The following is a 25,431-nucleotide window of genomic DNA, read 5'->3' as shown; positions in this document are numbered from 1 at the left end:
ACCTCTCCTGTGACCAGAGAACACAAAGATTATCAGCAACATTCCACCAATTTCTTTCCTCACTTTTTGTAATAATCTGGCCTAGTTCCCATCAAGTCCAGGGGATTTAATAATCTGGCCTAGATCCCATCAAGTCCAGGGGATTTAATAATATGGCCTAGATCCCATAAAGTCCGGGGGATTTAATAATCTGGCCTAGATCCCATCAAGTCTGGGGGATTTAATAATCTGGCCTAGATCCCATCAAGTCTGAGGGATTTAATAATCTGGCCTAGATCCCATCAAGTCCGGGGGATTTAATAATCTGGCCTAGTTCCCATCAAGTCCGGGGGATTTAATAATCTGGCCTAGATCCCATCAAGTCCAGGGGATTTAATAATCTGGCCTAGTTCCCATAAAGTCCGGGGGATTTAATAATCTGGCCTAGATCCCATCAAGTCCGGGGGATTTAATAATCTGGCCTAGATCCCATCAAGTCCGAGGGATTTAATAATCTGGCCTAGTTCCCATCAAGTCCGGGGGATTTAATAATCTGGCCTAGTTCCCATCAAGTCCGGGGGATTTAATAATCTGGCCTTGATCCCATCAAGTCCAGGGGATTTAATAATCTGGCCTAGTTCCCATCAAGTCCGGGGGATTTAATAATCTGGCCTAGATCCCATCAAGTCCGGGGGATTTAATAATCTGGCCTAGTTCCCATCAAGTCCGAGGGATTTAATAATCTGGTCTAGATCCCATCAAGTCCAGGGGATTTAATAATCTGGCCTAGATCCCATCAAGTCCGATGGATTTAATAATCTGGCCTAGTTCCCATCAAGTCCAGGGGATTTAATAATCTGGCCTAGATCCCATCAAGTCCGGGGGATTTAATAATCTGGCCTAGATCCCATCAAGTCCGAGGGATTTAATAATCTGGCCTAGATCCCATCAAGTCCGGGGGATTTAATAATCTGGCCTAGTTCCCATCAAGTCCGGGGGATTTAATAATCTGGCCTTGATCCCATCAAGTCCAGGGGATTTAATAATCTGGCCTAGTTCCCATCAAGTCTGGGGGATTTAATAATCTGGCCTAGATCCCATCAAGTCCAGGGGATTTAATAATCTGGCCTAGATCCCATCAAGTCCGGGGGATTTAATAATATGGCCTAGATCCCATCAAGTCCGGGGGATTTAATAATCTGGCCTAGATCCCATCAAGTCCGGGGGATTTAATAACCTGGCCTAGATCCCATCAAGTCCGGGGGATTTAATAATCTGGCCTAGATCCCATCAAGTCCAGGGGATTTAATAATCTGGCCTAGTTCCCATCAAGTCCGGGGGATTTAATAATCTGGCCTAGTTCCCATCAAGTCCGGGGGATTTAATAATCTGGCCTAGATCCCATCAAGTCCGGGGGATTTAATAATATGGCCTAGATCCCATCAAGTCCAGGGGATTTAATAATCTGGCCTAGATCCCGTCAAGTCCAGGGGATTTAATAATCTGGCCTAGATCCCATCAAGTCCAGGGGATTTAATAATCTGGCCTAGATCCCATCAAGTCCAGGGGATTTAATAATCTGGCCTAGATCCCATCAAGTCCAGGGGATTTAATAATCTGGCCTAGATCCCATCAAGTCCAGGGGATTTAATAATCTGGCCTAGAACCCATCAAGTCCGGGGGATTTAATAATATGGCCTAGAACCCATCAAGTCCGGGGGATTTAATAATCTGGCCTAGATCCCATCAAGTCCGGGGGATTTAATAATATGGCCTAGATCCCATCAAGTCCGGGGGATTTAATAATCTGGCCTAGATCCCATCAAGTCCGGGGGATTTAATAACCTGGCCTAGATCCCATCAAGTCCGGGGGATTTAATAATCTGGCCTAGATCCCATCAAGTCCAGGGGATTTAATAATCTGGCCTAGTTCCCATCAAGTCCGGGGGATTTAATAATCTGGCCTAGTTCCCATCAAGTCCGGGGGATTTAATAATCTGGCCTAGATCCCATCAAGTCCGGGGGATTTAATAATATGGCCTAGATCCCATCAAGTCCAGGGGATTTAATAATCTGGCCTAGATCCCGTCAAGTCCAGGGGATTTAATAATCTGGCCTAGATCCCATCAAGTCCAGGGGATTTAATAATCTGGCCTAGATCCCATCAAGTCCAGGGGATTTAATAATCTGGCCTAGATCCCATCAAGTCCAGGGGATTTAATAATCTGGCCTAGATCCCATCAAATCCGGGGGATTTAATAATCTGGCCTAGATCCCATCAAGTCCGGGGGATTTAATAATCTGGCCTAAATCCCATCAAGTCCGGGGGATTTAATAATCTGGCCTAGATCCCATCAAGTCCGGGGGATTTAATAATATTGCCTAGATCCCATAAAGTCCGGGGGATTTAATAATCTGGCCTAGATCCCATCAAGTCCGAGGGATTTAATAATCTGGCCTAGATCCCATCAAGTTCGGGGGATTTATCAATCCTAATATTTTTTTGAAATTAAGTGCTTTCTCTTTCTTAACCTCAGCATGATTTAGTCTCACAGATTGGCAGGATGTTACCTTGATTGGGAAACAAGTCTCATGAGGCAAGGTTGGAAGAGCTGGGGCTTCTCTCTTTGGAGCATAGAAGGATGAGAGGAGACTTGATGGAGGTTTACAAGATTCTGAAAAGCATAGACATGGTGGACAGCCAGTGCCTGTTTCCCAGGCAGGATCAGCAAACACCAGAGGACATGTGTACAAAGTGAAGGGAAAGACATCAATGGTAAGTTTTTTTTTTACATATAGTTGTGGGTGCCTGGAATGCCTTGCCAGGGATGGTGGTGGAGGCTGAAACATTAGGGGCATTTAAGAGACTCTTAGACCTGCACTGGATGGAAGAAAAATCAAGAACGGGTAGGGTTTTTTTGGTAGGTATATATGGGTTGGCACAACATTGTGGGTTAAAGGGCCTGTACTGTGCTGTAGTGTTCTATGTTCTATTACCCTGTTCTAAATTGAACACATATTCACTATCATTGATATCGAGATGAATTCCCAGAATTCAGATATATTTCCACCTTTATAAGAGCATAAGACACAGGGGCAGAAATAGGGGATTCAGCCCATCAAGTCTGCCTCACCATTCAATCCCAAGATGATCCATTTCTCCACTCACTCCCACTGCCTGGCCTTCTCCCCATAACCTTTAATGCCCTGGCTAATCAAGAATCTATCAATCTCTGCCTTAAATACACTCAATGACCCAGCCTCCACAACCACACATTCACCCTCTCTAGCTGAAGAAATTGCTCCACATCTCAGTTCTAAACGGACACCTTTCCATCCTGAAGTTGTGCCCTCTTGTCCTAGACTCTTCCACCCTGGGGAAACGACCTTTCTACATCTACTCTGTCCATGCCTTTCAACATTGAAAATGTTTCAATGAGACCCCCCTCATTCTCCTAAATTCCAATGAGTCCAGGCCAAGAGCCATCAAACATTTCTCATGTGATAACCCTTTCATTCTCCAATCACCCTTGTGAACATTCTCTGAACCCTCTCCAACGTCAGCACATCCCTTCTAAAATGAGCAGCCCAAACTGCTCACAATTCTCCACGTGAGGTCTCACCAGGGCCTAATAAAGCCTCAAGATCACATCCCTGTTGTTTTCTATTTCTCTCAAAATGAACCCCAACATTGCGTTTGCCTTCTTCACCACTGACTCAATCTGTACGTTTAACTTCAGGCCGACTTGCACGAGGACTCCCAGGTCCCTTTCCATCTGGGTCTTTTCAAATTTCTTCCCATTTAGAAAATATTCTGCCCGTTTATTTTTTCTTCCAAAGTGCTTGACCGTAGAAATAGTGAAACTTTTGGAACGTAAGGGTTCAATCAGGCAGACGCAGCATGGTTTTAGAAAGGGAAGATCTTGTTTGACAAACTTGTTAGGATTCTTTGAGGATATAATGGGTGCGGTGGATAGAGGGGAACAGGTTGATGTGGTATATTTGGATTTCCAGAAAGCGTTTGATAAGGTGCCGCACAAGAGACTTCTCAGTAAGTTACAGGAAAGTGGAGTCCAGGGAAATATATTGGCCTGGATTGAAAATTGGTTGTCTGACAGGAGGCAGAGAGTCGGGATAAATGGGAGTTTTTCAGGTTGGCAGAGAGTGGTAAGTGGGGTGCTGCAGGGGTCAGTGTTAGGCCCACAACTGTTCATCATTTACATTGATGACTTGGAGGAGGGGACAAAATGTGGTGGAGCCAAGTTTGCGGATGACACCAAATTGAGTGGAAGAGCAAATTGTAATGAGGATGTGGAGAGTCTGCAGAGGGATATAGTTAAGCTGGATGAGTGGGCAAAGGTCTGGCAGATGGAGTACAATGTTAGTAAGGGTGAGGTTATCCACTTTGGCAAGAAAAATAAAAGAGCTGAATATTATTTAAAGGGTGAAAAACTACAGCAAGCTGTAGTGCAGAGGGTCTTGGGAGGGCTTGTGCATGAATCGCAAAAAGTTAGGTTGCAGGTGGAGCAGGTTATTAAGAAGGCAAATGGAATGTTGGCCTTCATCGCTAGAGGAATTGAATTCAGGAGTAGGGAGGTCATGTTGCAACTGTATAAGGTACTGGTGAGACCGCACCTGGAGTACTGAGTCCAGTTCTGGTCTCCATATTTGAGGAAGGATGTACTGGCTTTGGAGACAATCCAGAGGAGGTTTACTAGGTTGATCCCTGGGATGAAGGGGTTGACTTATGATGAAAGATTAAATCGTCTAGGATTGTATTCGCTCGAGTTCAGAAGAATGAGCGGAGATCTTATAGAAACATATAGGATTATGAAGGGTATGGATAGGATAGATATAGGAAGGTTTTTTGAGCTGGCCGGGGAAACTAAAACGAGAGGACACAGTCTCAAGATTCTGGGGAGTAGATTTAGGACAGAGATGAGGAAAAATAGTTTTTCCCAGAGAGTAGTGAATGTTTGGAATTCTCTAATCAGGGAAGTGGTTGAGGCTGCCTCATTAAACATATTTAAAATTCGGGTAGATAAATTTTTACATGATAGAGGAATTAGGGGATATGGGGAGAAGGCAGGTAGGTGGAGTTAGGTCATAAATTAGATCAGCCATGATCGTATTGAATGGCGGAGCAGGCTCGATGGGCCATTTTTGGCCTCTTCCTGTTCCTACTTCCTATGTTCCTATGTAACTTCCTGACATTATATTTCATTTGCCACTTCCCTGCCCATTCTCCTCATCTGTATGTCCTTCTGCAGCCTCCCTGTTTCCTCAACATTCCCTGCTCCACCACCTACATTTTTATCATCCACAAACTTGGCCACAAAGCCGTTCATTCCACAATCCAAATCATTAATGTACAACGTAAGAAGAGCAGTCCCATCATCGACCCCTGTGGACACCCCCAGCAACTGGCAACAAACCAGAATAGGGCCCATGTATTCTAACTCTCTGCTTCCTGCCAATCAGCCACTGCTCTACCCAGGCATCTGTTTCCAGTTATACCATGGGCCCTTATCTTGTCAAGCAGCCTCATGTGCGGCACCTTGCCAATGCTTTCTGAATATCGAATAATTGCTCTCTGTTCTAATTTATCTCTATCGAAACATTATTTCAGCAGGCAACATGGTTAATAAACAGCTTGAAACACGACAGTGGCAGACACTGCAAATGTAGTAAAACACACAGAAATGCTGGAGGGACTCAGCCAGTCTCGCAGCATGTATAGGAGGGAAAGATATATTACTGGCGTTTCGGGCCTGAGCCCCTTCTTCACAGTATAAACAAAATAACAAGTAGGCATCTGAAGAGTGGCCAGGGGAAGAATCCAGACCAACAGACAAAAGACATTTGGGAATGGACAGATGGCAGGCTGAAATATATAACCATATAACAATTACAGTACCGAAACAGCCCATCTTGGCCCCTCTCGTCCGCACTGATTTAAATGAACTCCACTAGTTCCACCTACCTGCTCTCTGCCCACAACCCTCCAATTCCCTCACATCCATGTACTCATCCAACCTTCTCTTAAATGACAAAATTGACCCTGCTACAACCCCCTCTTCCAGAAGGTCATTCCACTCAGCCACCACTCTCTGAGTGAAGAAGCCCCCTCTCATGTTACTTCTAAACTTTTGCCCCCAACCCTTAACTTATGACCCCTCATTCCAATCTCTCCTACCCTCAAGGGGAAGAGCCTATTAACATCTACTCTGTCTATTCCCCTCATAATTTTAAATACCTCTATCAAATCCCCCCTCAACCTTCTACGCTCCAATGAATAAAGACCCAGTCTACTCAATTTTTCTGTGTATTCTAGATACTGCAATCCAGGCAACATTGTAGTAAATCTTCTCTGCACCCTCTCTACCTTATTGATATCTGTCCTATAATTTGGAGACCAGAACTGCACACAATATTCCAAACGGCTTCACCAATGCCTTAAACAGTCTCAACATCACCTCCCAGCTCCTATATTCTATGCTATGATTTATAAAGGCCAGCATAGATCCCACTGCATTCCTCAATGCCCCCCCTCCCCTTCACTGTATATGTCCTGTTTTGATTATTCTTCCCAAAATGAAGCACCTCACACTTATTGACATTAAACTCCATCTGCCGCCTTTCAGGCCACCTTTCTAAACAGTCCAAATACTTCTGCAGTCCACGAAAACCCTCCTCACTATCCACAACTTCCCCCCATTTTTGTATCGTCTGCATATTTACTCACCCAATTTACCACTCTATCATCCAAATCATTAATATAAATGGTGAACAACAGGGGACCCGACACCAATCCCTGAGGCACAACTCTTGTCACTTGTGCACCATGACTCTCTGTCGCCTATCTTCCAGCCACCGTTGAACCCATCTGACTCTCTCAACATTAATCCCTAGTGCCTGAACCTTCCTTACCTACCTTCCATGTTGAACCTTATCGAAGGACTTACTGAAATCCAAATAGACCATATCTACTGCTCTACCCTCATCAACCGTTCTAGTCACTTCCTCAAAAAATTCAACATGACCTTCCTCTCACAAACCCATGTTGGATGTCCCTGATCAATCCCTGCCTCTCTAGATACTTATACATATCATCTCTAAGAATACTTTCCATTAGTTTACCAACCACCGACATCAAACTTACTGGCCGATAATTGTTGGGCCTACACCTGGAGCCCTTTTTAAACGGAGGAACCATGTTTGCAACATGCCAATCCCGTGGCACCACAACCACCTCAGTGACTGTTGAAAACTCACTGTCAGAGCCTCTGCTATTTCCTCCCTGACTTCCCTCAAGGTCCTGGGGAAAATCCTGTCGGGACCGGGAGACTTATCCACCTTTATATAGCTTAGAAGTTCCAACAGCCCCCTCTTTCCGAATCCTTATCTTTTCCATAATTACCCTTTTTCCTCACTTATCCTACACAATTCCATATCCTTCTCCCTAGTGAATGCCGACGAGAAGAACTCATTCACTATCTCCCCCATCTCATTTGGCTTCTCACACATTCCTCCGCTCCGATTCTCCAGTGGACCATTTCTGTCCTTCACTCTCCTTTTGCTATTTACACATTTGTAAAATCCCTTCAGATTTACTTTCACTCTGTTCGCTATAGCCACCTTGTACCTTCTTTTTGCTTTCCTAATTTCCTTCTTAAGCTTCTTTCTGCAATCCATATATCTTCCAAGCATCTCGTCCATCCCTTGCTTCCTGTATTTAATGTAGGCTTCCCTTTTATCTTGAACCAACTTCTTAATCTCCCTTGAAAACCACAGCTCTCTTGAACATCTGGCCCTGCCTTTTATCCTAACAGGAACATAAAGATTCTGCACCCTCAAAATCTCACCTTTAAATGCCCTCCAATTCTCCTCCACCTCCTTCCCAAAAAACAAATCAGCCCAAACCACTCCCTGCAAATTCCCTTCTCATTTCTCCAAATCTGGCTGTCCCCCACTCAAAAACCTTCATAGTCATATACCTCAAGAAAATTACATATTATTTAAGAAATAAATATAGTTTCTTAAAATTTAAGTGCCCATATTTAGATATTGTAGGTATTACATTATGAAAACTATCCCCTAAACCTCAAGGACCTTTTCAACTCTTTGGAATCAACGTATGTTTAATATTGTAAAGGCAAAATCTGATTGAATGTATCAACTTCAGTCACCAGATGTGTTTCTTTCTTTCTCTTTTTTCCTTTTTCTTGTACATTTTCTTTTCCTTTATTCTTCTCTTTTTTATCTTTCTGGGGTTATGATTTGGGGCAAGAGGTGGGAGGGGTTGGGAATATAATACTATGTATTACTGATTCGAGATGTGCGAGGGATATTTTCTGTGTCTAGATATTAATGCACATAGGAAAATTTAAATAAAATATTCAAAAAAAATACAAAAGGTGTTAATTGGATATGAGGAATGGTGATTTTGGCTCTGTGAAAGGAGATAAAGGGAGAAGGGAAGAGAGAGAGCACACGTGCTGGGGGATAGGTGACAGGGAGGCAGGGGGGGTTTAATGGAAACTGGAGAAGTCTATGTTAATTCCATCTGATTGGAGGGGGCCCAGTCGGAAGATAAGGTGTTGTTCCTCCAATTTATGGGTGGTCTCAGTCTGGCAGTACATGAGACCACGGTCAGACATGCCAGCAAGGGAATAGGAAGTGAATTCAAATCAGTGGCCACTGGGAGATCCACACTATTGCTGTTTCAACACCGATCAGGATTGAGGTTCAAATCCTGCATTGTCTGTCATGAGTTTGTATGTTCTCCCTATGTCTCCTCCATGTGCTCCAGTTTCCTCTCACCCTTCAAATCATACCGGGTGGTTGTAGATTAATTGGGTGTAATTGGGCTGAAAAGGGCCCATTACTGTGCTGTACATCTGTATGTCTCAATTTAGGAACAACACCTCACTCATGTCTGGGCACTCTCCAACAGGATGGCATTAACAAACTTCTCTGGTTTCTGATAAACCCCCCACCCCAATTTCTTCCCTCATCACCTTCCCCCAAGTCTGTGTCTGTCTGTCTCTCTCTTCCCTTTTCCCTCTGTCTCCTTTCACAGAGCCCAAATCAATTCTCACATTTCCTCTTATCGTACCCAGTTAACCCATTTTGGCTGTTGGTCTGGACATCTCCCCCTCCTGTTCTTCAGTTTTATTCAGATGAGGAAGGGCTCAGGCCCGAAACATCAGTAATGTATCTCTACTTCCTATGGACGCTGCAAGTTATCTGGGCAAATGTTCCCCAGCTGAGACAGCTCACGGGGATCGTTAAAATCGGTGCTCAGATTCCGAAATAATTGGCCGTCAGACAGTGAGCAGAGCGAGGCGCCGACTGTGTTAGTACAGAAGCAGCAATGATTTTCACATTCATCAACAAACCTCACATCACACGGAGAAAACTCGCTGAGACAAGGATTTCTGGGGAATCAGGTCCTGCTTCAAGCTCTGTGACACGGAGTCAGGTGTAAAGGCAGCACAACTCCTTCACAGCATCAATTGCTTCAAATATCTATCCCACTCCCCCCCCCCCCCCCCCGCAACATCCTCTCCCCTTCTCTCCATATCACCCTGTCCCATTTCCTCCCCTCCCTTCCCAGGATCCCTGTCCCCTACATTCCATCTCTTGCCACCCTCACCCTTTGCCCCAAGTCACCCAGGGACACTATGCCCAGGGCCCCATCTCTTTCCCTCCAACCACATCCTCACTCCCCCCTCCCCAAGTTACCTATGGCCAGTGGCCTACTCTATTTTGATTCCTTCACCTGGACATAGAAATTGAAGCTGGAGAAGGCCATTCGGCCCATCATCCCTGCTCATCCAGTTAAAGAGATCACATCTCTACTTTTCTCCAAAACCCCCAAATCTTTGATTTCCATTCAAAATTCTGATCAGTCGTAGTGTTGTAATGACACCTCCTCATCTCTCTTGTACAGAATTCTGATTCACCATCTTCCAGGTGAAGAAAGTTCTTTTCATTTTCAGCATGGCGGTTAGCCAAAGACTTACAGTGCCAGTGACTCGGTTCGAATCCAGCGCGGTCTGTAAGCAGGTAGTAGGTTCTCCCCGTGTCTGGTTTCCTCCCTCATTCCAAAAAAGTATAGTTGTACATTAATATGTATATATGTGTGTGGCACAGGCTGACGGGACAGAAGAACCTGTTACTGTGGTATCTGTTGAAATGTTAAAAAAAATTCAGATGTCCTAGAATGACAATGGCCTTCTTTGAGATTCTGACCTTGGTTCTAATCATTTCTATAGATAAATCATCTTCCCTGCCTCAGTCCCAGTTAAGCACAAGAATTTTGCATGTCTCATTCAGACTAACTCTCTTGTCCAGAGAGTATATCCTTGGGTTTGCTTAAATGTTTCTGCCAGGGATCAGTCTGGTCCCTCTGTTGCAAGAACATCATTCTGTAGGTAGGGAGAGCAGACCTCACTGCAATATTCCTGAAGTTGTCTAACTGTGCCCAGCATAACTGCAGTTGATTGCAGTGACTCTCAGACTCACAACCATTTGCAATAAAGGTCAACTCACTGCTTGTTTTTCCAATTGTTTGTAGAGCTGTATGTCAACTTTCAGAGATGAGGGTAAATGGACACCATGTGACTGGATTACACAGGACCCATTGACTGATCCACAAGGACGCCCAGCCACGGGTCCACAAGGACGCCCAGCCACGGGTCCACAAGGACGCCCAGCCACGGGTCCACAAGGACGCCCAGCCACGGGTCCACAAGGACGCCCAGCCACGGGTCCACAAGGACGCCCAGCCACGGGTCCACAAGGACGCCCAGCCACGGGTCCACAAGGACGCCCAGCCACGGGTCCACAAGGACGCCCAGCCACGGGTCCACAAGGACGCCCAGCCACGGGTCCACAAGGACGCCCAGCCACGGGTCCACAAGGACGCCCAGCCACGGGTCCACAAGGACGCCCAGCCACGGGTCCACAAGGACGCCCAGCCACGGGTCCACAAGGACGCCCAGCCACGGGTCCACAAGGACGCCCAGCCACGGGTCCACAAGGACGCCCAGCCACGGGTCCACAAGGACGCCCAGCCACGGGTCCACAAGGACGCCCAGCCACGGGTCCACAAGGACGCCCAGCCACGGGTCCACAAGGACGCCCAGTGACTAGTCTACATGATGACCCAATGACTGATCCACAAGGATGTCCAGTGATTGGTCTATAGTGACACCCAATGATTGGTGTTCGTGGATGCCCAGATACTTATGAACTCCAGCACCTTCCAATCCTTCACTATTTTTACATTTCCTCCCAAAGTGCATGATCCCACATTGTTATAGGTAAGATTCAAGCTGCCATGTCTTTGCCCTCTCCACATTCTCTGAAGCCTTTGGTACTTTCCTCACAATTCCCACTATCGCCCACATCTACATCTGATCTACTCATCCAACCAGTGGTACAGCTGGAGAACATCTGGGCCAAGTGGCAACTCTGCAGCTCCCACTTATCACTTTCTCCCACCCAGTAATGACCCATTTATTCCTGCTCTGTTTCTCTCTACGTCTATGTCATTCTATATCCCATTCCTAATTTTGTTTAATAGACTGTGTAGCAATTACTGAAATTTAACTGTATTTTAATTTAGACATACAGCTCATTATCAGGCTCTTCTAGCTCACAAGGCCATGTCACCCAAATACCCCCATTAACCTACAACCTTTGGTACATTTTGGAGGGTGGGAGGAAACCAGACCCCCCCCGGAGGAAATCCATGTAGACGTGGGGAGAATGTACAATCTCCTTAAAGACAGTGCTGGAGTCAAACCGCCTTCATTGGCAACTGTAATAGTGTGTTAACTGTTCCACTTACTTCTCTCCTCCTCTCCTCATACCCCACCCTTCTGACATCTCTTACCTCCCTCCACGTCTTTCCCTTTCTGCCTCTCTCCCCATATCTCTGCTTTTGTTCTTTCTCTAGACCTTATCTCTTGCTCATTACATCTCTCTCCTACACTCCCACACACACACACCCCTCACCAGGGTCTATGTGGAATTTTGGAGGGTAACATTCACCTCAGTGGTCTCTTTCAAATTCCCAAGACAAGCAAAACCATTCAGACCTATTCACTTCCCCAAAACTTTCTTTTCACTGAAGCCAGTAACATTCGGCCCCCCTGTTCACTTGAAACCTGGTTAGTTACGTAACACTCTGGGTTTCTGCGTCTTCTTCCATTGAAATTACACAAAATATTCCATCAATTTCTCTGCCATTTCTTTATTCCCTCAGTCCATAAAGAACCAGGTTGACTTTTCCTGAGACAATGTGCCCCAAAACTGACCTCTCGCTACTGCTGAAGCACTCATTTGGCTGTGAGCCCTTCTTTTGATCTGTGCAGACTGAGGAATTCTCCCATTAATGAATGAGTTGGCTCTGGAACCTGATGCAAACAGATGGGACTTAACCAGTCTGTGATCAAGATGCTGATAACCAGAATAGTGATAAATAACCAATGACCTCTCACCAATCACCACGGGTATCAGCTCAACAGAATTCGCACAACATGGAATGTGGAACATGCAACATTGCCAAAGTAACCCTCCAAAACAAATGCACGCTGCCAGATACTGAACAGCCCACACACACTGACCCCCACATTATTCCCCACAATCATTTTAAATTCCTGCATATTCCCATCTCTCCCCCTTTAAATCCCTGCTCCTTTAAATCAGAATCAAGCCACAGCTTTAATATTTCCAATCTCATCAAATCAAGAATTTAAACTTGATCTGTTGAAATCTCTGTCGGGTTGGAGACAACCTAAAGTTCATAGTGTGCCTTATTTTGATTGAATTCCAGTATTGTTTTCTGAAAGCCCTGTTCCTGCTTCACTGGTTAGTTGTGTGGGAGAGAATAGTCAGAGGGAAATGGTTGAACGGGGAACATCTGTTTAAGATGAGCGGAAGAAAGTTTTGGGGAAACATCAGAGGTTTGCTTTTTGGCACAGTTCCACCTCGTAATGGGCCAAAGAGGTCAAATGTTTGCCCACCAAACAGGCCCATGACGTTTTGTGCTGGCCTGTGTAAACCTACTCCACATTAAACTTCCCGATCTCACACCCATATCCTTCTATTTTTCTTACATCCTTATGGCTATCCAAGAGCCTTTTAAATGTCCCACCACCACCCACAAGCAAGGTGTTCCAGGCACCCACCATTCCCTGTGTAAAGAACTTACCCCAAACATCTCCCCTAAACTTTCCTTCACTGATCTTAAACAGATGTCCTCTAGAATGTGCTATTGCATCTGGATATATTGAATCAGGGCAGGACTTGCTCAGTGAACAGCAGTGTCCCAAAGGGTGTTACGGAGCAGAGGGACCAAGGGATGTAAGTTATATTTAAAGATGGCAGGACAGAGGGACAGAGTAGTGAAGAGAATGTTTGGAACACTTCTCTTCATCAGAGAGGGCATTGAACACAAGTGTTGGAATACCATGTTAAGGTTTTAGAAGACATTGGTGAGGCCACACTTGGAAAATTGGGTGCAGTTTTGGGTGGCAAGTCACAGGAAGGCTATCTATGACCACTGAAAAGGGGAAGGAAGAGATTTTGGATGCTGTTGCCAGAATGGGGAAAGTTGAATGATCATTTTAACATTTAAGAAGTATTTGGACAGGCTCATGGATGGGAGAGGGATGGAGGGCTATGGACTGGGTGTAGGTCAGTTAGATTCGGCAGAAAAAAAAGAACACCTTTGGCACAGACTAGAAGGGCTGAAGGGGCCTGTTTCTGTGCTGTAATGTTCTCTGGTTCTATGATAAATGGCAGACTGGTATAATGAGGCTGGTTTCCTGAGAGCATGAGAGGTTGACAAGGGATCTTCTGGAGGTCTATAAAATCATGAGGGGTGTTGATAAGGTGAATAATGGTGGTCTGTTTTCTTGAATGGGAGAATTTAAGTTGAGGGTGCTTGGGAGTGATGGACCAGACCAAGTAGTAAAACTCCATGGATGGGAGGGATTGGAGGAGACTGGATCTAATGTAGGCAGTTGTCAGTCTGGAAAAGCTGGGCCACGTGAGGCGTCCTGGTTGTAGGACTCCATGGGAGCCCACTGTGTGTACACAACAAGACCCTCAACACAGCAAAGAGCGGACGACCAGCTGGCCTGGTTCCCTGGGTTGTTCGGGGAATTTCTGCTGGACCTACTGGAAGCGGTAGGAACCCTTGTCCATACCCCAGCCCCCGGGTCAGCTCCTCTCCACCCCCCCCCCTGTCAACTCCACTACCCATCCCCCCAGGTACACTCCCACCCACCACCACCCCCCCGGGTCCGCTCCACTCTCCATCTCGGGTCCGCTCCACACCTCCACCTCTCCCCGGGTCCGTTCCGTCTGAAGCCCAGACACGGCTCCACAGTGTCATTTGCGAGTCACTGCGAAGCCTCGGTGTATTTTTAACAGCAGGTCGCTAATGGCCCGCAGACTAATTCCCTCTGATAAACGACGCGTTCTGTAATAAATTATCCCCTTTCATTGATTGCTGGAACATACGGCTCCTGATTAAATCAGGAGTTCCCTCTGCCAACACGTCGGAACTGCTTCTCCCGCAGGGACAGGGAACTCAGCGCCGTCCATCCCACTCTCTCCGACAGTGACCACCCTTCCCCCACCCCCCCCCCCCCACTTTCTCTGTGCCGGGACAGTGACCACCCCTCCCCCCTCCTCCACCCACCCACCCACTGCGTGCCGGGACAGTGACCACCCCTTCCCCCCACCCACTGCGTGCCGGGACAGTGACCACCCCTCCCCCCACCCACTGCGTGCCGGGACAGTGACCACCCCTCCCCCCCACCCACTGCGTGCCGGGACAGTGACCACCCCTCCCCCCACCTTCTCTGTGCCGGGACAGTGACCACCCCTCCCCCCCACCTTCTCTGTGCCGGGACAGTGACGACCCCTCCCCCCCCCCCCACCACCCACTGCGTGCCCGGGACAGTGACCACCCCTCCCACCCTCTCCGTGCCGGGACAGTGACCACATCTCCTAACCCCCCCCCCCCCCCCACCCTCTCCGTGCCGGGACAGTGACCACACCTCCTCTCCGTGCCGGGACAGTGACCACACCTCCTCTCCTACCCTCTCCGTGCTGGGACAGTGACCACCCCTCTCCCTACCCTTTCCGTGCCGGGACAGTGACCACCCCTCTCCCTACCTTTTCCGTACCGGGACAGTGACCACCCCTCCCCCACTCTCTCCGTATCAGGATAGGTCCCCACCCCCTCTGCTCCCTCCTTGTGCGGCCCCGCCCCGGCTCTGGGGAACCTGGGCTTAGCTTCTCCCTCCACAGACGCTGCGGGAGCCTCTGCGACTCTTAGCCCCCCTCGTTGTGACCAGCACTCACCAGGGTGCAGAACATCTCAGGGGGGTCTCCACAAGTGCTGTCGGGGGGGTCCAGGCTGATTTTCAGGAAGCGGGTGAGTAGGGCTGCCTCGGGCTGACAGGCCATGTAGTCCCAGCTCATGCCCTGGTCGGAGTGAACCTGGGTCTTGCACAGGTCGTAGTGGCCCCAGGACGAGAAATGGGAGACGGCGGGACATAGGGTCGCCCAGAGGGCCTGTAGAGGCAGCAGGGTCGACAGCCGCATCGCCTCGCCCGGGCCCCCTCAGCGACGGGCCGTTTCGTCCTGCAGATGTTCCAGAGGCTGCGGTGGACAGATTTCGAGGTTGGATGAAGCTAACCTTGGTCAGATGTTCAGTTGGGCGCTCAATCACGCTGGTACAGTGGACAGATGTTCCAGAGATTGGCCTGCAGCAAGTAAACCGTGGTCTCCAGATGATCGAAGAGTCGATGTAGCAGTCGCACCTCGAAAATGGACAAATCTTCCAGGGTCTGGGTTCCAGCTGGTGAACATGGACCGATGTTCCCAGATGGGCTCCAGCTGTTTTCGTCCATTGGATGGGTGATACAGGGATCTTGGTAACCGGTGTAGTTGATAAATGTTCTCGGTGGTTGGACAGGTTCAGCTTTGGGACCCAAATGTTTGTTCAGTTGAGGGGACAGACTCCGTGCCTGATGTTCTCTTGCGCAGCAGGCGGCTCAGTTGGTGCTGGTGTCCAATGGCATGTGCATCTCCATCTCACGCTCTGTTTCCCATCGGTCACCGTTTCGCTCCGACATCAGGTCCCTGGATGGAGACAAATAAAACCAGAGCATTTGCAACTTCTGCCACTCCCGATATTTGTCGACCAAACACTGACCTTTCACCTACTCCCACCTCCATCTCCAAGACCTTCCTGCACCCTGAGATAAACAATATTACACCAAAACGTAAGGAATAGGAGCTGGAGTCGACTCCACTCCACCATTCAAAGAGCGAGGCTGATCTTGCTCAAAAATCTATGTGTCTTATGTACATTTAACGAAGCGGCTCCTGCTGCTTCACTGGACAGAGGATTCCACAGATTCACCTCATCTCCGTCCGAAATCGAGTCGCCCGGAAGTTGAGGCGATGTCCCCTCATTATGGTCTCACCTGCCAGTAGAACCAACCTCCCGGCTTCGGTCTTCAATGGCAGAGATGTTATAGTCACTGAACAACGCTCCCTCAGTACTGCCCCTCCCTCGGTGTGACCCTCCTCAGTACTCCCTCTCCCACAGTCTGAACCCCCCCACTGTGAGCACCCCTTCCCCCACCACACACACACACCGCAGTTCTGCTCCAGGTGACTCCCTCCGTCGGGATTCCAGCTCCGGTCGTGATCGGGACATAAAATGCAAAACCTTCGTCCTTCTACCTCAATGTCTTTTACCCTCCGACCCCACCCCCCATCTTCACCTGCCCTCACACCCAACCACCACCTCATCCTCCTCTCACTCCTTCCCCTTCACCCCTCACTCCCTTCCATTCCGCCTCCTTCTCTCCCACACTCCCCTCCATTCCCCCTCATCCTCTCTCACTCCTCTCTCCTTCCCCTTCACACCCTCTTCCCCTTCACACCCTCTTCCCCTTCACACCCTCTTCCCCTTCACACCCTCTTCCCCTTCACACCCTCTTCCCCTTCACACCCTCTTCCCCTTCACACCCTCTTCCCCTTCCTTCCTCCCTCACTCCCCTCCATTCCTCTTCCCTCCCTCATTTTCCATCCCCTTCCCTCCCTCCCGCCTTCCCCCTCCCCTCCTTCCCTCCCTCCCGCCTTCCCCCTCCCCCCTCCCCTCCTTCCCCCCTCCCGTCCATCCCTCCTCCTTACCTCCCTCACTCCCCTCCATTCCCTCCCTCACCCTCTCTTTCCTCCCTCATTCACTCCTCTCCCTCAGTGCCGGGAGCAAAGGGAGAGTGAGTTGATTCTTAGTGCGCGGAGACAAGTCGCCGCTGTAAACGGGCCAACTCCGGGCGCAAGTGGAACTTCACGTGGAGTGAGTCTGGGCTCCGACTGCCACACAGCGGATATTTACATCCCAGCTCAGAGGGCGAGCAGGAACAGTCTCGGTCTGTTCCTCCCCCATCTCTCACGGAAATCTGTTCCCCTCCAGCGGCCACGTCACCCCCTCCCCCCCTCAGATTCCCCAAGTTCCTGGCTACAGCTCCGTTCAGCAAAACACCCCCCACCAGCCCTTCCCGACTCCCCATTCCCCACTCCCCCTCCTAACACCCTCTCCCTCACTCCCAATCCCCATCCTCCTTACCTTCCCCTCTTCACACCCCACACCCTCCTCACATTCCCCTCCCCTACCCCTCCTAACTCCCCCTCCTCCCCTCAACCATTCTCACTGCCCCGAGCCGCCGTCCTGCCACAGGTCGGGGCGGAAGAGAGGAACAAGAGTCGGGCTCGCCAGCTGGGCCGGGGCTTCGCTCGGGAAACTGATGGAAATGTCGGGGAGTTCATCTACGGCAGACAGGAGGAGTAAACACGCCGCGGGGAACGGGGCAGGTCCCGAACGCCTGATTCATCAAAAGCTCATTTCCCTCCTGGCTGAGTTCATCTCCGTACCATCTCAATGCCGGTGCGCACAGTATATTTCCCAATCGGCCGGCGACTGAAGGCTCCCCCCGAGCCGGGAGTCGCCCCGAGCCAAAAGTGACTGAGGGGAGGCTCTCCGTCAACCACGTCGTCCTCTCGTCCAGGAGGGAGTGAGCTGCGCCGGGCCAGCGGAGCGCTGGGCTCCCTCCACCCCTTCTTAGAAGGCAGCGGGAATGCGACTTTGGGAATGCTGGAGATGCCACAGTCCAGGAAGCAGTGTTGCACCGGAACTCGGAGACATTGCCCACCCCCTAGCGTCCTCTGTCCCACCCGATACTAGCCCCTTGTAGAACGTAAACTCGACTCACATTAAATGTCACACCCTCTGGATTGTAAACCACCTGGATAAAGTGCGGACTCGGGTCGACAGGGTGTTTCACACATTTGTCTTCATCCGTCCGGGCAGCGAGAACAGGAGTAGGGACGCCACTTGAGAGCTGTGGGTGACATTGGTGAGACCACATTTGGAGTAGCCTGTACATTTCCGGCCTTCCCGGTGTAGGGAGGGTTCCGTTAGTGTGGAAGGGATGCAGAAAATATTGACAAGAATGTAACCGGGAGTGGAGGGCATGAGTTGTAGGAGAGGCTGGGACGTATCTGCGTTGGGGGTGCCCGACAGGTTGAGATGAAGGGAGAGATGAACAGTCACAGTCCAGCCAGGGGAGGATAATACCAAAGGAAGAGATTAAAAGTGAGAGGGTAACGATTTTTAAGAGCGGAGGGTCTTCTAACCACACGATGGATCGAGGGGGGGAGGTCGGGGAATTGTAACGTCCAAATGACATGTATGTGGACAGGAAAGGTTTAAAGGGATATGGGACTAACCCGCTAGGCCGCTATGGACTTGGGCCGAACGGCCCAGTTTTCGTGCGCGCAAAACGCGGTCAAGTCACACCCTTTGGAACGTCCACGCCCTCGCATCCAATATGCACATCCTGTAACATCGACTGTCCCCAAACTGTATCCACCTCTGTGGAATCCGCAAGCCCTTGACATTTCCCATGAATACGGCCCTTAGATGCACGTGCACTCTTCATGGAGTGCCCACCCAGAGAACAGGATCGGAGAAAGGTTTTCTTCGCAAACGTAGCCATTCGGCCACTTGTGCTACTTCTAGCCGAGAACCAGCCCCTCAATCCCACCGTCCGCCTAGGTCACGCCGTCCACGTCCTGTTTCAATGTTTCTTTGGCTTGGCTTCGCGGACGAAGATTTATAACCTCACATCCGAACACGGCCAGTTTCACAAAATACCACATACATTGGAAAAAAAATTCTCCTCGTCTAAATTCCAACGCTTTGATCAATTAAGGTAAATCTCTGGCCGCCTCTCCAGCTACCCCCCCCCCCCCCCCCCACACTCTCACACACATTCACACGCACTCTTATATACACACACACCTGGATTTGGCGCCTCTCCACGGGAAATGAGACGTTGCCTGGGCCCCTTAGAATTTCATTCTCCTTAATTAAATCTTCTTTCCATTTCCTCTGTACCAATGCAAGAGAAAAACAAACATAAATCCAATCTTTCCTCATGGCTACAGTTTTCCAGCGCAATTACATCTTTCCTGGAATGCGAAGTCAGGCACTATTCTGTACAAATGGTGGTCTTACTATGTATGGTGTGGACAGAGTTCTGATTGATCTCCCTGTCTTACACGTTAGGCTCCTGGATGATGAAGGAAAATTTCCCCGCTGTCTTTTCAGCCACTGCCTTTCTGATACCTCGCAGCGACCCAAGCCCCGCTCCTTCTCTCCAGCACTCAATGTTCAGTCATTAGTTCTCATTCCTTTGCCTCGCCAGAAGCACTAACTCACATTTCACCATATGCTCTCACAGGCCATTTCCACTCCAAAGTACCAGGCCATTTATAGCTACTTAGTCCAAAATCAATAAATAATCCAACCCTCATATACAATCCCCACATGTACAGATTCCACATAACCTTATATACAATCCCCACATGTACAGATTCTATACAGTCCTCACATACAATCCCCACACGCACAGATTCTACACAGCCCTCATATACAATCCCCACACACACAGATTCTACACAGCCCTCATATACAATCCCCACACCTAGATTCTACACAGCCCTCATATACAATCCCAACACCTACAGATTCTACACAGCTCTCATATTCAATCCCCACACCTACAGATTTTACACAGCCCTCATATAAAATCCCCACATATACAGATTCTACACAGCCCACATATACAATCCCCACACGTACATATTCTACACAGCCCCCATATGCAATCCCCACACCTACAGATTCTACACAGCCCTCATATACAATCCCCACACCTAGATTCTACACAGCCCTCATATACAATCCCCACACCTACAGATTCTACACAGCCCTCATATACAATCCCCACACCTAGATTCTACACAGCCCTCATATACAATCCCCACACCTACAGATTCTACACAGCTCTCATATACAATCCCCACACCTACAGATTCTACACAGCCCTCATATACAATCCCCACACCTACAGATTCTACACAGCCCTCATATACAATCCCCACACCTAGATTCTACACAGCCCTCATATACAATCCCCACACCTACAGATTCTACACAGCCCTCATATACAATCCCCACACCTAGATTCTACACAGCCCTCATATACAATCCCCACTCCTACAGATTCTACACAGCCCTCATATTCAATCCCCACACCTACAGATTCTACACAGCCCTCATATACAATCCCCACACCTACAGATTCTACACAGCCCTCATATACAATCCCCACACCTACAGATTCTACACAGCCCTCATATACAATCCCCACACCTACAGATTCTACACAGCCCCCATATACAATCCCCACACCTACAGATTCTACACAGCCCTCATATACAATCCCCACACCTACAGATTCTACACAGCCCTCATATACAATCCCCACACCTACAGATTCTACACAGCCCTCATATACAATCCCCACACCTACAAATTCTACACAGCCCTCATATACAATCCCCACACCTACAGATTCTACACAGCCCCCATATACAATCCCCACACCTACAGATTCTACACAGCCCTCATATACAAACCCCACACCTACAGATTCTACACAGCCCTCATATACAATCCCCACACCTACAGATTCTACACAGCCCTCATATACAATCCCCACACCTACAGATTCTACACAGCCCCCATATACAATCCCCACACCTACAGATTCTACACAGCCCTCATATACAATCCCCACACCTACAGATTCTACACAGCCCTCATATACAATCCCCACACCTCCAAATTCCATTCAATCCTCATATACAATCCATACTTCTATAGAATATACACAACCTTCATACCTGACGAAGTGCCCAGGCTGGAAACGTGATTTTATATAGACGCTGCGTAACCTGCTGAGTTTCGCCAGCACATTTGTGTATTGCACTCGACCCCAGCATCTGTAGACTTTCTCATCCTATTAGATGTACACAATCCACCTATGCACAATATTTACTTGAAAATCCCATGCCTACGGAATGGACACAACTCTATATCCAAACCCCACCCCATAAAATGGACTCAGCCCTATGCATGTACAATGTATATACAGCAGAGAATGTGCACGGGACGGGGTCTTGCAAATGCCTCGGAGCGGGAGACATTCGCTCCCACATTATGAGGACTGGGCTGGATCCGGGACCCATCACTAACTCCGTTTCCCCGGCCACTCGGGAATGTCCGCCACCCGGTCTCACGTCTGAAGCGGGGTGATTTTTGGAGCCCGACCTCTCCCTCTCCCATCCCCACCCTTCCCCTCCCTCCACACCCCGTCCACTGGCAGCGCCCGGATAGCGGAGAGAGAGCGAGCTGGTGCCGGGAACAGCGGGAGAACCCGGACAGGGCGGCACTTACACTGCGGGAGAAGGAGAGCAGCGGGACCAGGCGGGACCACGGAAAGCGCTCCGCATCGCTCGGCAACAAGTCGCCTGGACGCTTGAATGGGATCAGAGCAACTCAGCGGAGAGCGGGATGGGGGGTAAAGGATGGGGGAGCGGCATGGAAGGAGGGAGGGAGAAAGGGAGGGAGGGGAGATGTGGAGGAGGGAGAAGAGAGAAAGAGGGTGTGTGTGAGAGAGAGAGAGAATGGAAGGGGAAAGTGGGAATTGGAGACGGAACGGAAAGGTCAGACCAATGACAGGGTAGAAGTAGAGAAGAGGAGGGATAGAGGGATGGAGAGCGGGGTTGAAGCGGCCGCTGAGCAGGAGACTCAGAGATTGCACTGAACGCCTCCCCACCTGAGGACTCCGCTTGGTCCAAAGCACCGGAATCCACACCTCGTCACAAGCTTCCGCGTGGCCCTAAATGCCGACGTGTTCAATGTGCAATCTGTTGGATTCAGCGGAATCCGATTTTCGGCGCGATTTGCCGGTTTTGCTGATGTACAAAACGGTGTGAAATCGGAACCACCGTTTTCCCGACCTATTCTGCCGGGGGGAGGGTCGGGGTGCAACCGGTGCCCATTCCTGCCATCCTGCAACTCGCCGCTGTCCTCACCCAGACCCAACTGCTGGTCAGGGAGAGCCTGAGGAAAGGCTCTCACACCGCTCCCCACGCACAGCCGGTACCAGCGGCGTCAGCCGGCTACATCCGCAACATTTCAGGACGATGTCAGGATTTACAGATTAGATTTACAAGATAACTGAACGCAAGGAAATCAATCAAAATACCACTGGATTTTGAAATCCCGCCCTCTGCTTTGCCAGCACTCGTTCCAGGGTCAGAACTCTCCTCCGAAGCCCGAGCCGAGACGCACCCCTGGCGAGGCTCCGAGTGAAGCTGGGAGGAGGGGGAGAGGGGTGGGGCGCCGATGTCAACTCGCCCACCTTTCCTTCAAGCTCCCCCTGACTCTCAACCCCTTCGCCCCACATCACTCTGCGGGATTTCTCCTCCACTCTCACAGTGCTTTGCTCGTACACAACCCATCACTCCCATCCTTCACTCACATCCCCTGACCTTAAACCTCAACTCCCGCACATCTTCACTGCTTCCAAGTCCCGATACGCTTCCCATCCCTCCCTGTCTCTGTCACCCCCTCCAGTCCCCGACACCCCTCGCTGTCTCTGTCACCCCTCCAGTCCCCGACACCCCTTGCTGTCTCTGTCACCCCCTCCAGTCCCCTACACCCCTCCAGTCCCCTACACCCCTCCAGTCCCCTACACCCCTCCAGTCCCCTACACCCCTCCAGTCCCCTACACCCCTCCAGTCCCCTACACCCCTCCCTGTCTCTGGAACCCTCCCACCTGGATTCCAACAGCCCTCCTTGTCTCTGTAACCCCCTCCGGTCCCCTACACCTCTCCCTGTCTCTGTAACCCCCTCAAGTCCCCGACACCCCTCACTGTGACTGTCATCCCCTCCGGTCCCCTAAACCCCTCCCTGCCTCTGTAACCCCCTCCAGTTCCCTACACCCCTCCCTGTCTCTGGAACCCTCCCATCTGGATTCCAACAGCCCTCCTTGTCTCTGTAACCCCCTCCGGTCCCCTACACCTCTCCCTGTCTCTGTAACCCCCCCCTCCAGACTCCATCAATCCTGTCTCTGTAATCCCCTCTAGTCCCCTCCACCCCTCCCTGTCTCTGTAACCGCTTCCAGTCCCCTCCACCCCTCCCTGTCTCTGTAACCTCCTCCGGTCCCCTCCTCCCCTCCCTGTCTCTGTAACCCCCTCCAGTCCCCTATACCCCTCTGTGTCTCTGTAACCCCCTCCGGTCCCCTACACCCCTCCCTGTCTCTGTAACCCCCTCCAGTCCCCTATACCCCTCCATGTCTCTGTAACCCCCTCCGTGTCTCTGTAACCCCCTCCGTGTCTCTGTAACCCCCTCCGGTCCCCTACACCCCTCCCTGTCTCTGTAACCCCCTCCAGTCCCCTATACCCCTCCGTGTCTCTGTAACCCCCTCCGTGTCTCTGTAACCCCCTCTGGTCCCCTACACCCCTCCCTGTCTCTGTAACCCCCTCCAGTCCCCTATACCCCTCCGTGTCTCTGTAACCCCCTCCGGTCCCCTACACCCCTCCCTGTCTCTGTAACCCCCTCCAGTCCCCTATACCCCTCCGTGTCTCTGTAACCCCCTCCGTGTCTCTGTAACCCCCTCCGGTCCCCTACACCCCTCCCTGTCTCTGTAACCCCCTCCAGTCCCCTATACCCCTCCGTGTCTCTGTAACCCTTTCCAACCTCCACAACCTGAGATCCTCGCGAGCGTTTCAATCTCCCCGGTTTCACCCCTTTACCGGCACCGTTCCTTACCAGGCTAAGCGATGTGCTCGGAATCTCTTCCCCAACCCTCTTCCCACCTTATATCCCCACTTCCTTTGCTCTTTCAATCCTTCAGTGGCCATTTGGTCGACTATTTGAACTTATGGTCCATCTCTGGATGTTGAATTGTTCTAATTTTGATGCCCAGGTGCTGCAGACTCTCAGGTTCTCTACAAAGCCGGGTTTGATGATGTGGCCCGGGTACTGTGAAGATATTCCTGGGTCCTAGTTTGTGTCCAGTAAGTTTCCATAAAGTCACTCCCACTTCCCCCCCCCCCCCCAACCCCATCTCTCTCTCTCTCGCTGTAGCTGTCTTTCCTCCTGCTCCCTCTCCTTAAATTCTGAAAGGCTTTTGCCTGCAGATCTACCCCAGTAACCCTGGGGCGACTTTGGTGTGTGAGAGACGTGTCTGAACGTGGTTGTGGTACCCATTGACGAGCCCGATCTGCGCTGACAGAGTGCTGCACTCGTATCCTGCAGACAGCGGCTGCCGTGCTCACACCACACTTCCCCGCACCCGCTGCCGGAGCACTCCCCTCCCCATCACCCTTTCCTTCTCCCTCCCACTTGGCCCCCATCTCTCCTCCTCCTGCCTCCCAGCACTCCTCGCTTCCCTTATCCTTTGCTTCCCCCTTCTACTTCCCTCTGATCCTCTTTCCCCAACCCTCCCCATCTTGCCTTCCCCTTAACCCTGCCTCACATCCCCACACCCCCTACTCATTCTTCCATCACTCTCCTTTGTTTCACACTGTTTCTCAGGGAGAGGAGAAGGAGAGAGAGAGAGGGGTAGTACATGAAAGGGAAAGGGAAGGAAAGAGAGATGGAGAGAAGGGAGGCTGGAGCATTGTGTGGAGTTCTGGTCACTGAACTACAGGAAAGATATCAATAAGATAGAAAGAGTGCAGAGAAGATTTACTAGGATGTTGCCTGGGCTTCAGGAACTGAGTTACAGGGAAAGGTTAAACAGGTTAGGACTTTATTCTCTAAAGTGTAGAAGAATGAGGGGAGATTTGATCGAGGGATTTAAAATTATGAGGGGGATAGAATGAGGGTGGGTGAGATACAAACCAGAGAATGTGGGTTTAGGGTGAAAGGGGAAAAGTTTAGGGGGAACTTCACACAGAGAGTGGTGGGAGTGTGGAGTGAGCTGCCAG

At 49.9% G+C, this 25,431-nt stretch overlaps 1 protein-coding gene across 7 annotated transcripts in view; it reads right to left on the bottom strand.

Moving 5' to 3' along the window:
* Positions 1-18,399, bottom strand: part of ntng1a (netrin g1a) — a 62,954-nt gene extending 44,555 nt beyond the window's left edge. For 2 of the 7 annotated variants that reach the window (XM_069939447.1, XM_069939451.1), the window contains exons 1-2: positions 16,674-16,788; positions 15,370-16,152 (exon numbers count right to left, since the gene is read on the bottom strand). In XM_069939447.1, coding sequence (XP_069795548.1) covers positions 15,370-15,612 — 243 coding nt within the window. In that variant the 5' untranslated portion in view covers positions 15,613-16,152; positions 16,674-16,788. Of the gene's footprint in view, positions 1-10,007; positions 10,121-12,308; positions 12,408-15,369; positions 16,153-16,499; positions 16,584-16,673; positions 16,789-17,955; positions 18,182-18,293 lie in introns of those variants that run through there. The other 5 variants (XM_069939450.1, XM_069939448.1, XM_069939449.1 and 2 more) reach the window with 5 other exon arrangements.
* Between the last annotated feature and the right edge of the window lie 7,032 nt (positions 18,400-25,431).

This window comes from Narcine bancroftii, chromosome 5, assembly GCF_036971445.1.
Source record: "Narcine bancroftii isolate sNarBan1 chromosome 5, sNarBan1.hap1, whole genome shotgun sequence".
In the NCBI taxonomy this organism is placed as follows: domain Eukaryota; kingdom Metazoa; phylum Chordata; class Chondrichthyes; order Torpediniformes; family Narcinidae; genus Narcine; species Narcine bancroftii.
Note: the sequence above shows the minus strand (reverse complement) of the source record. Positions and strands in the feature narration are given on the sequence as shown.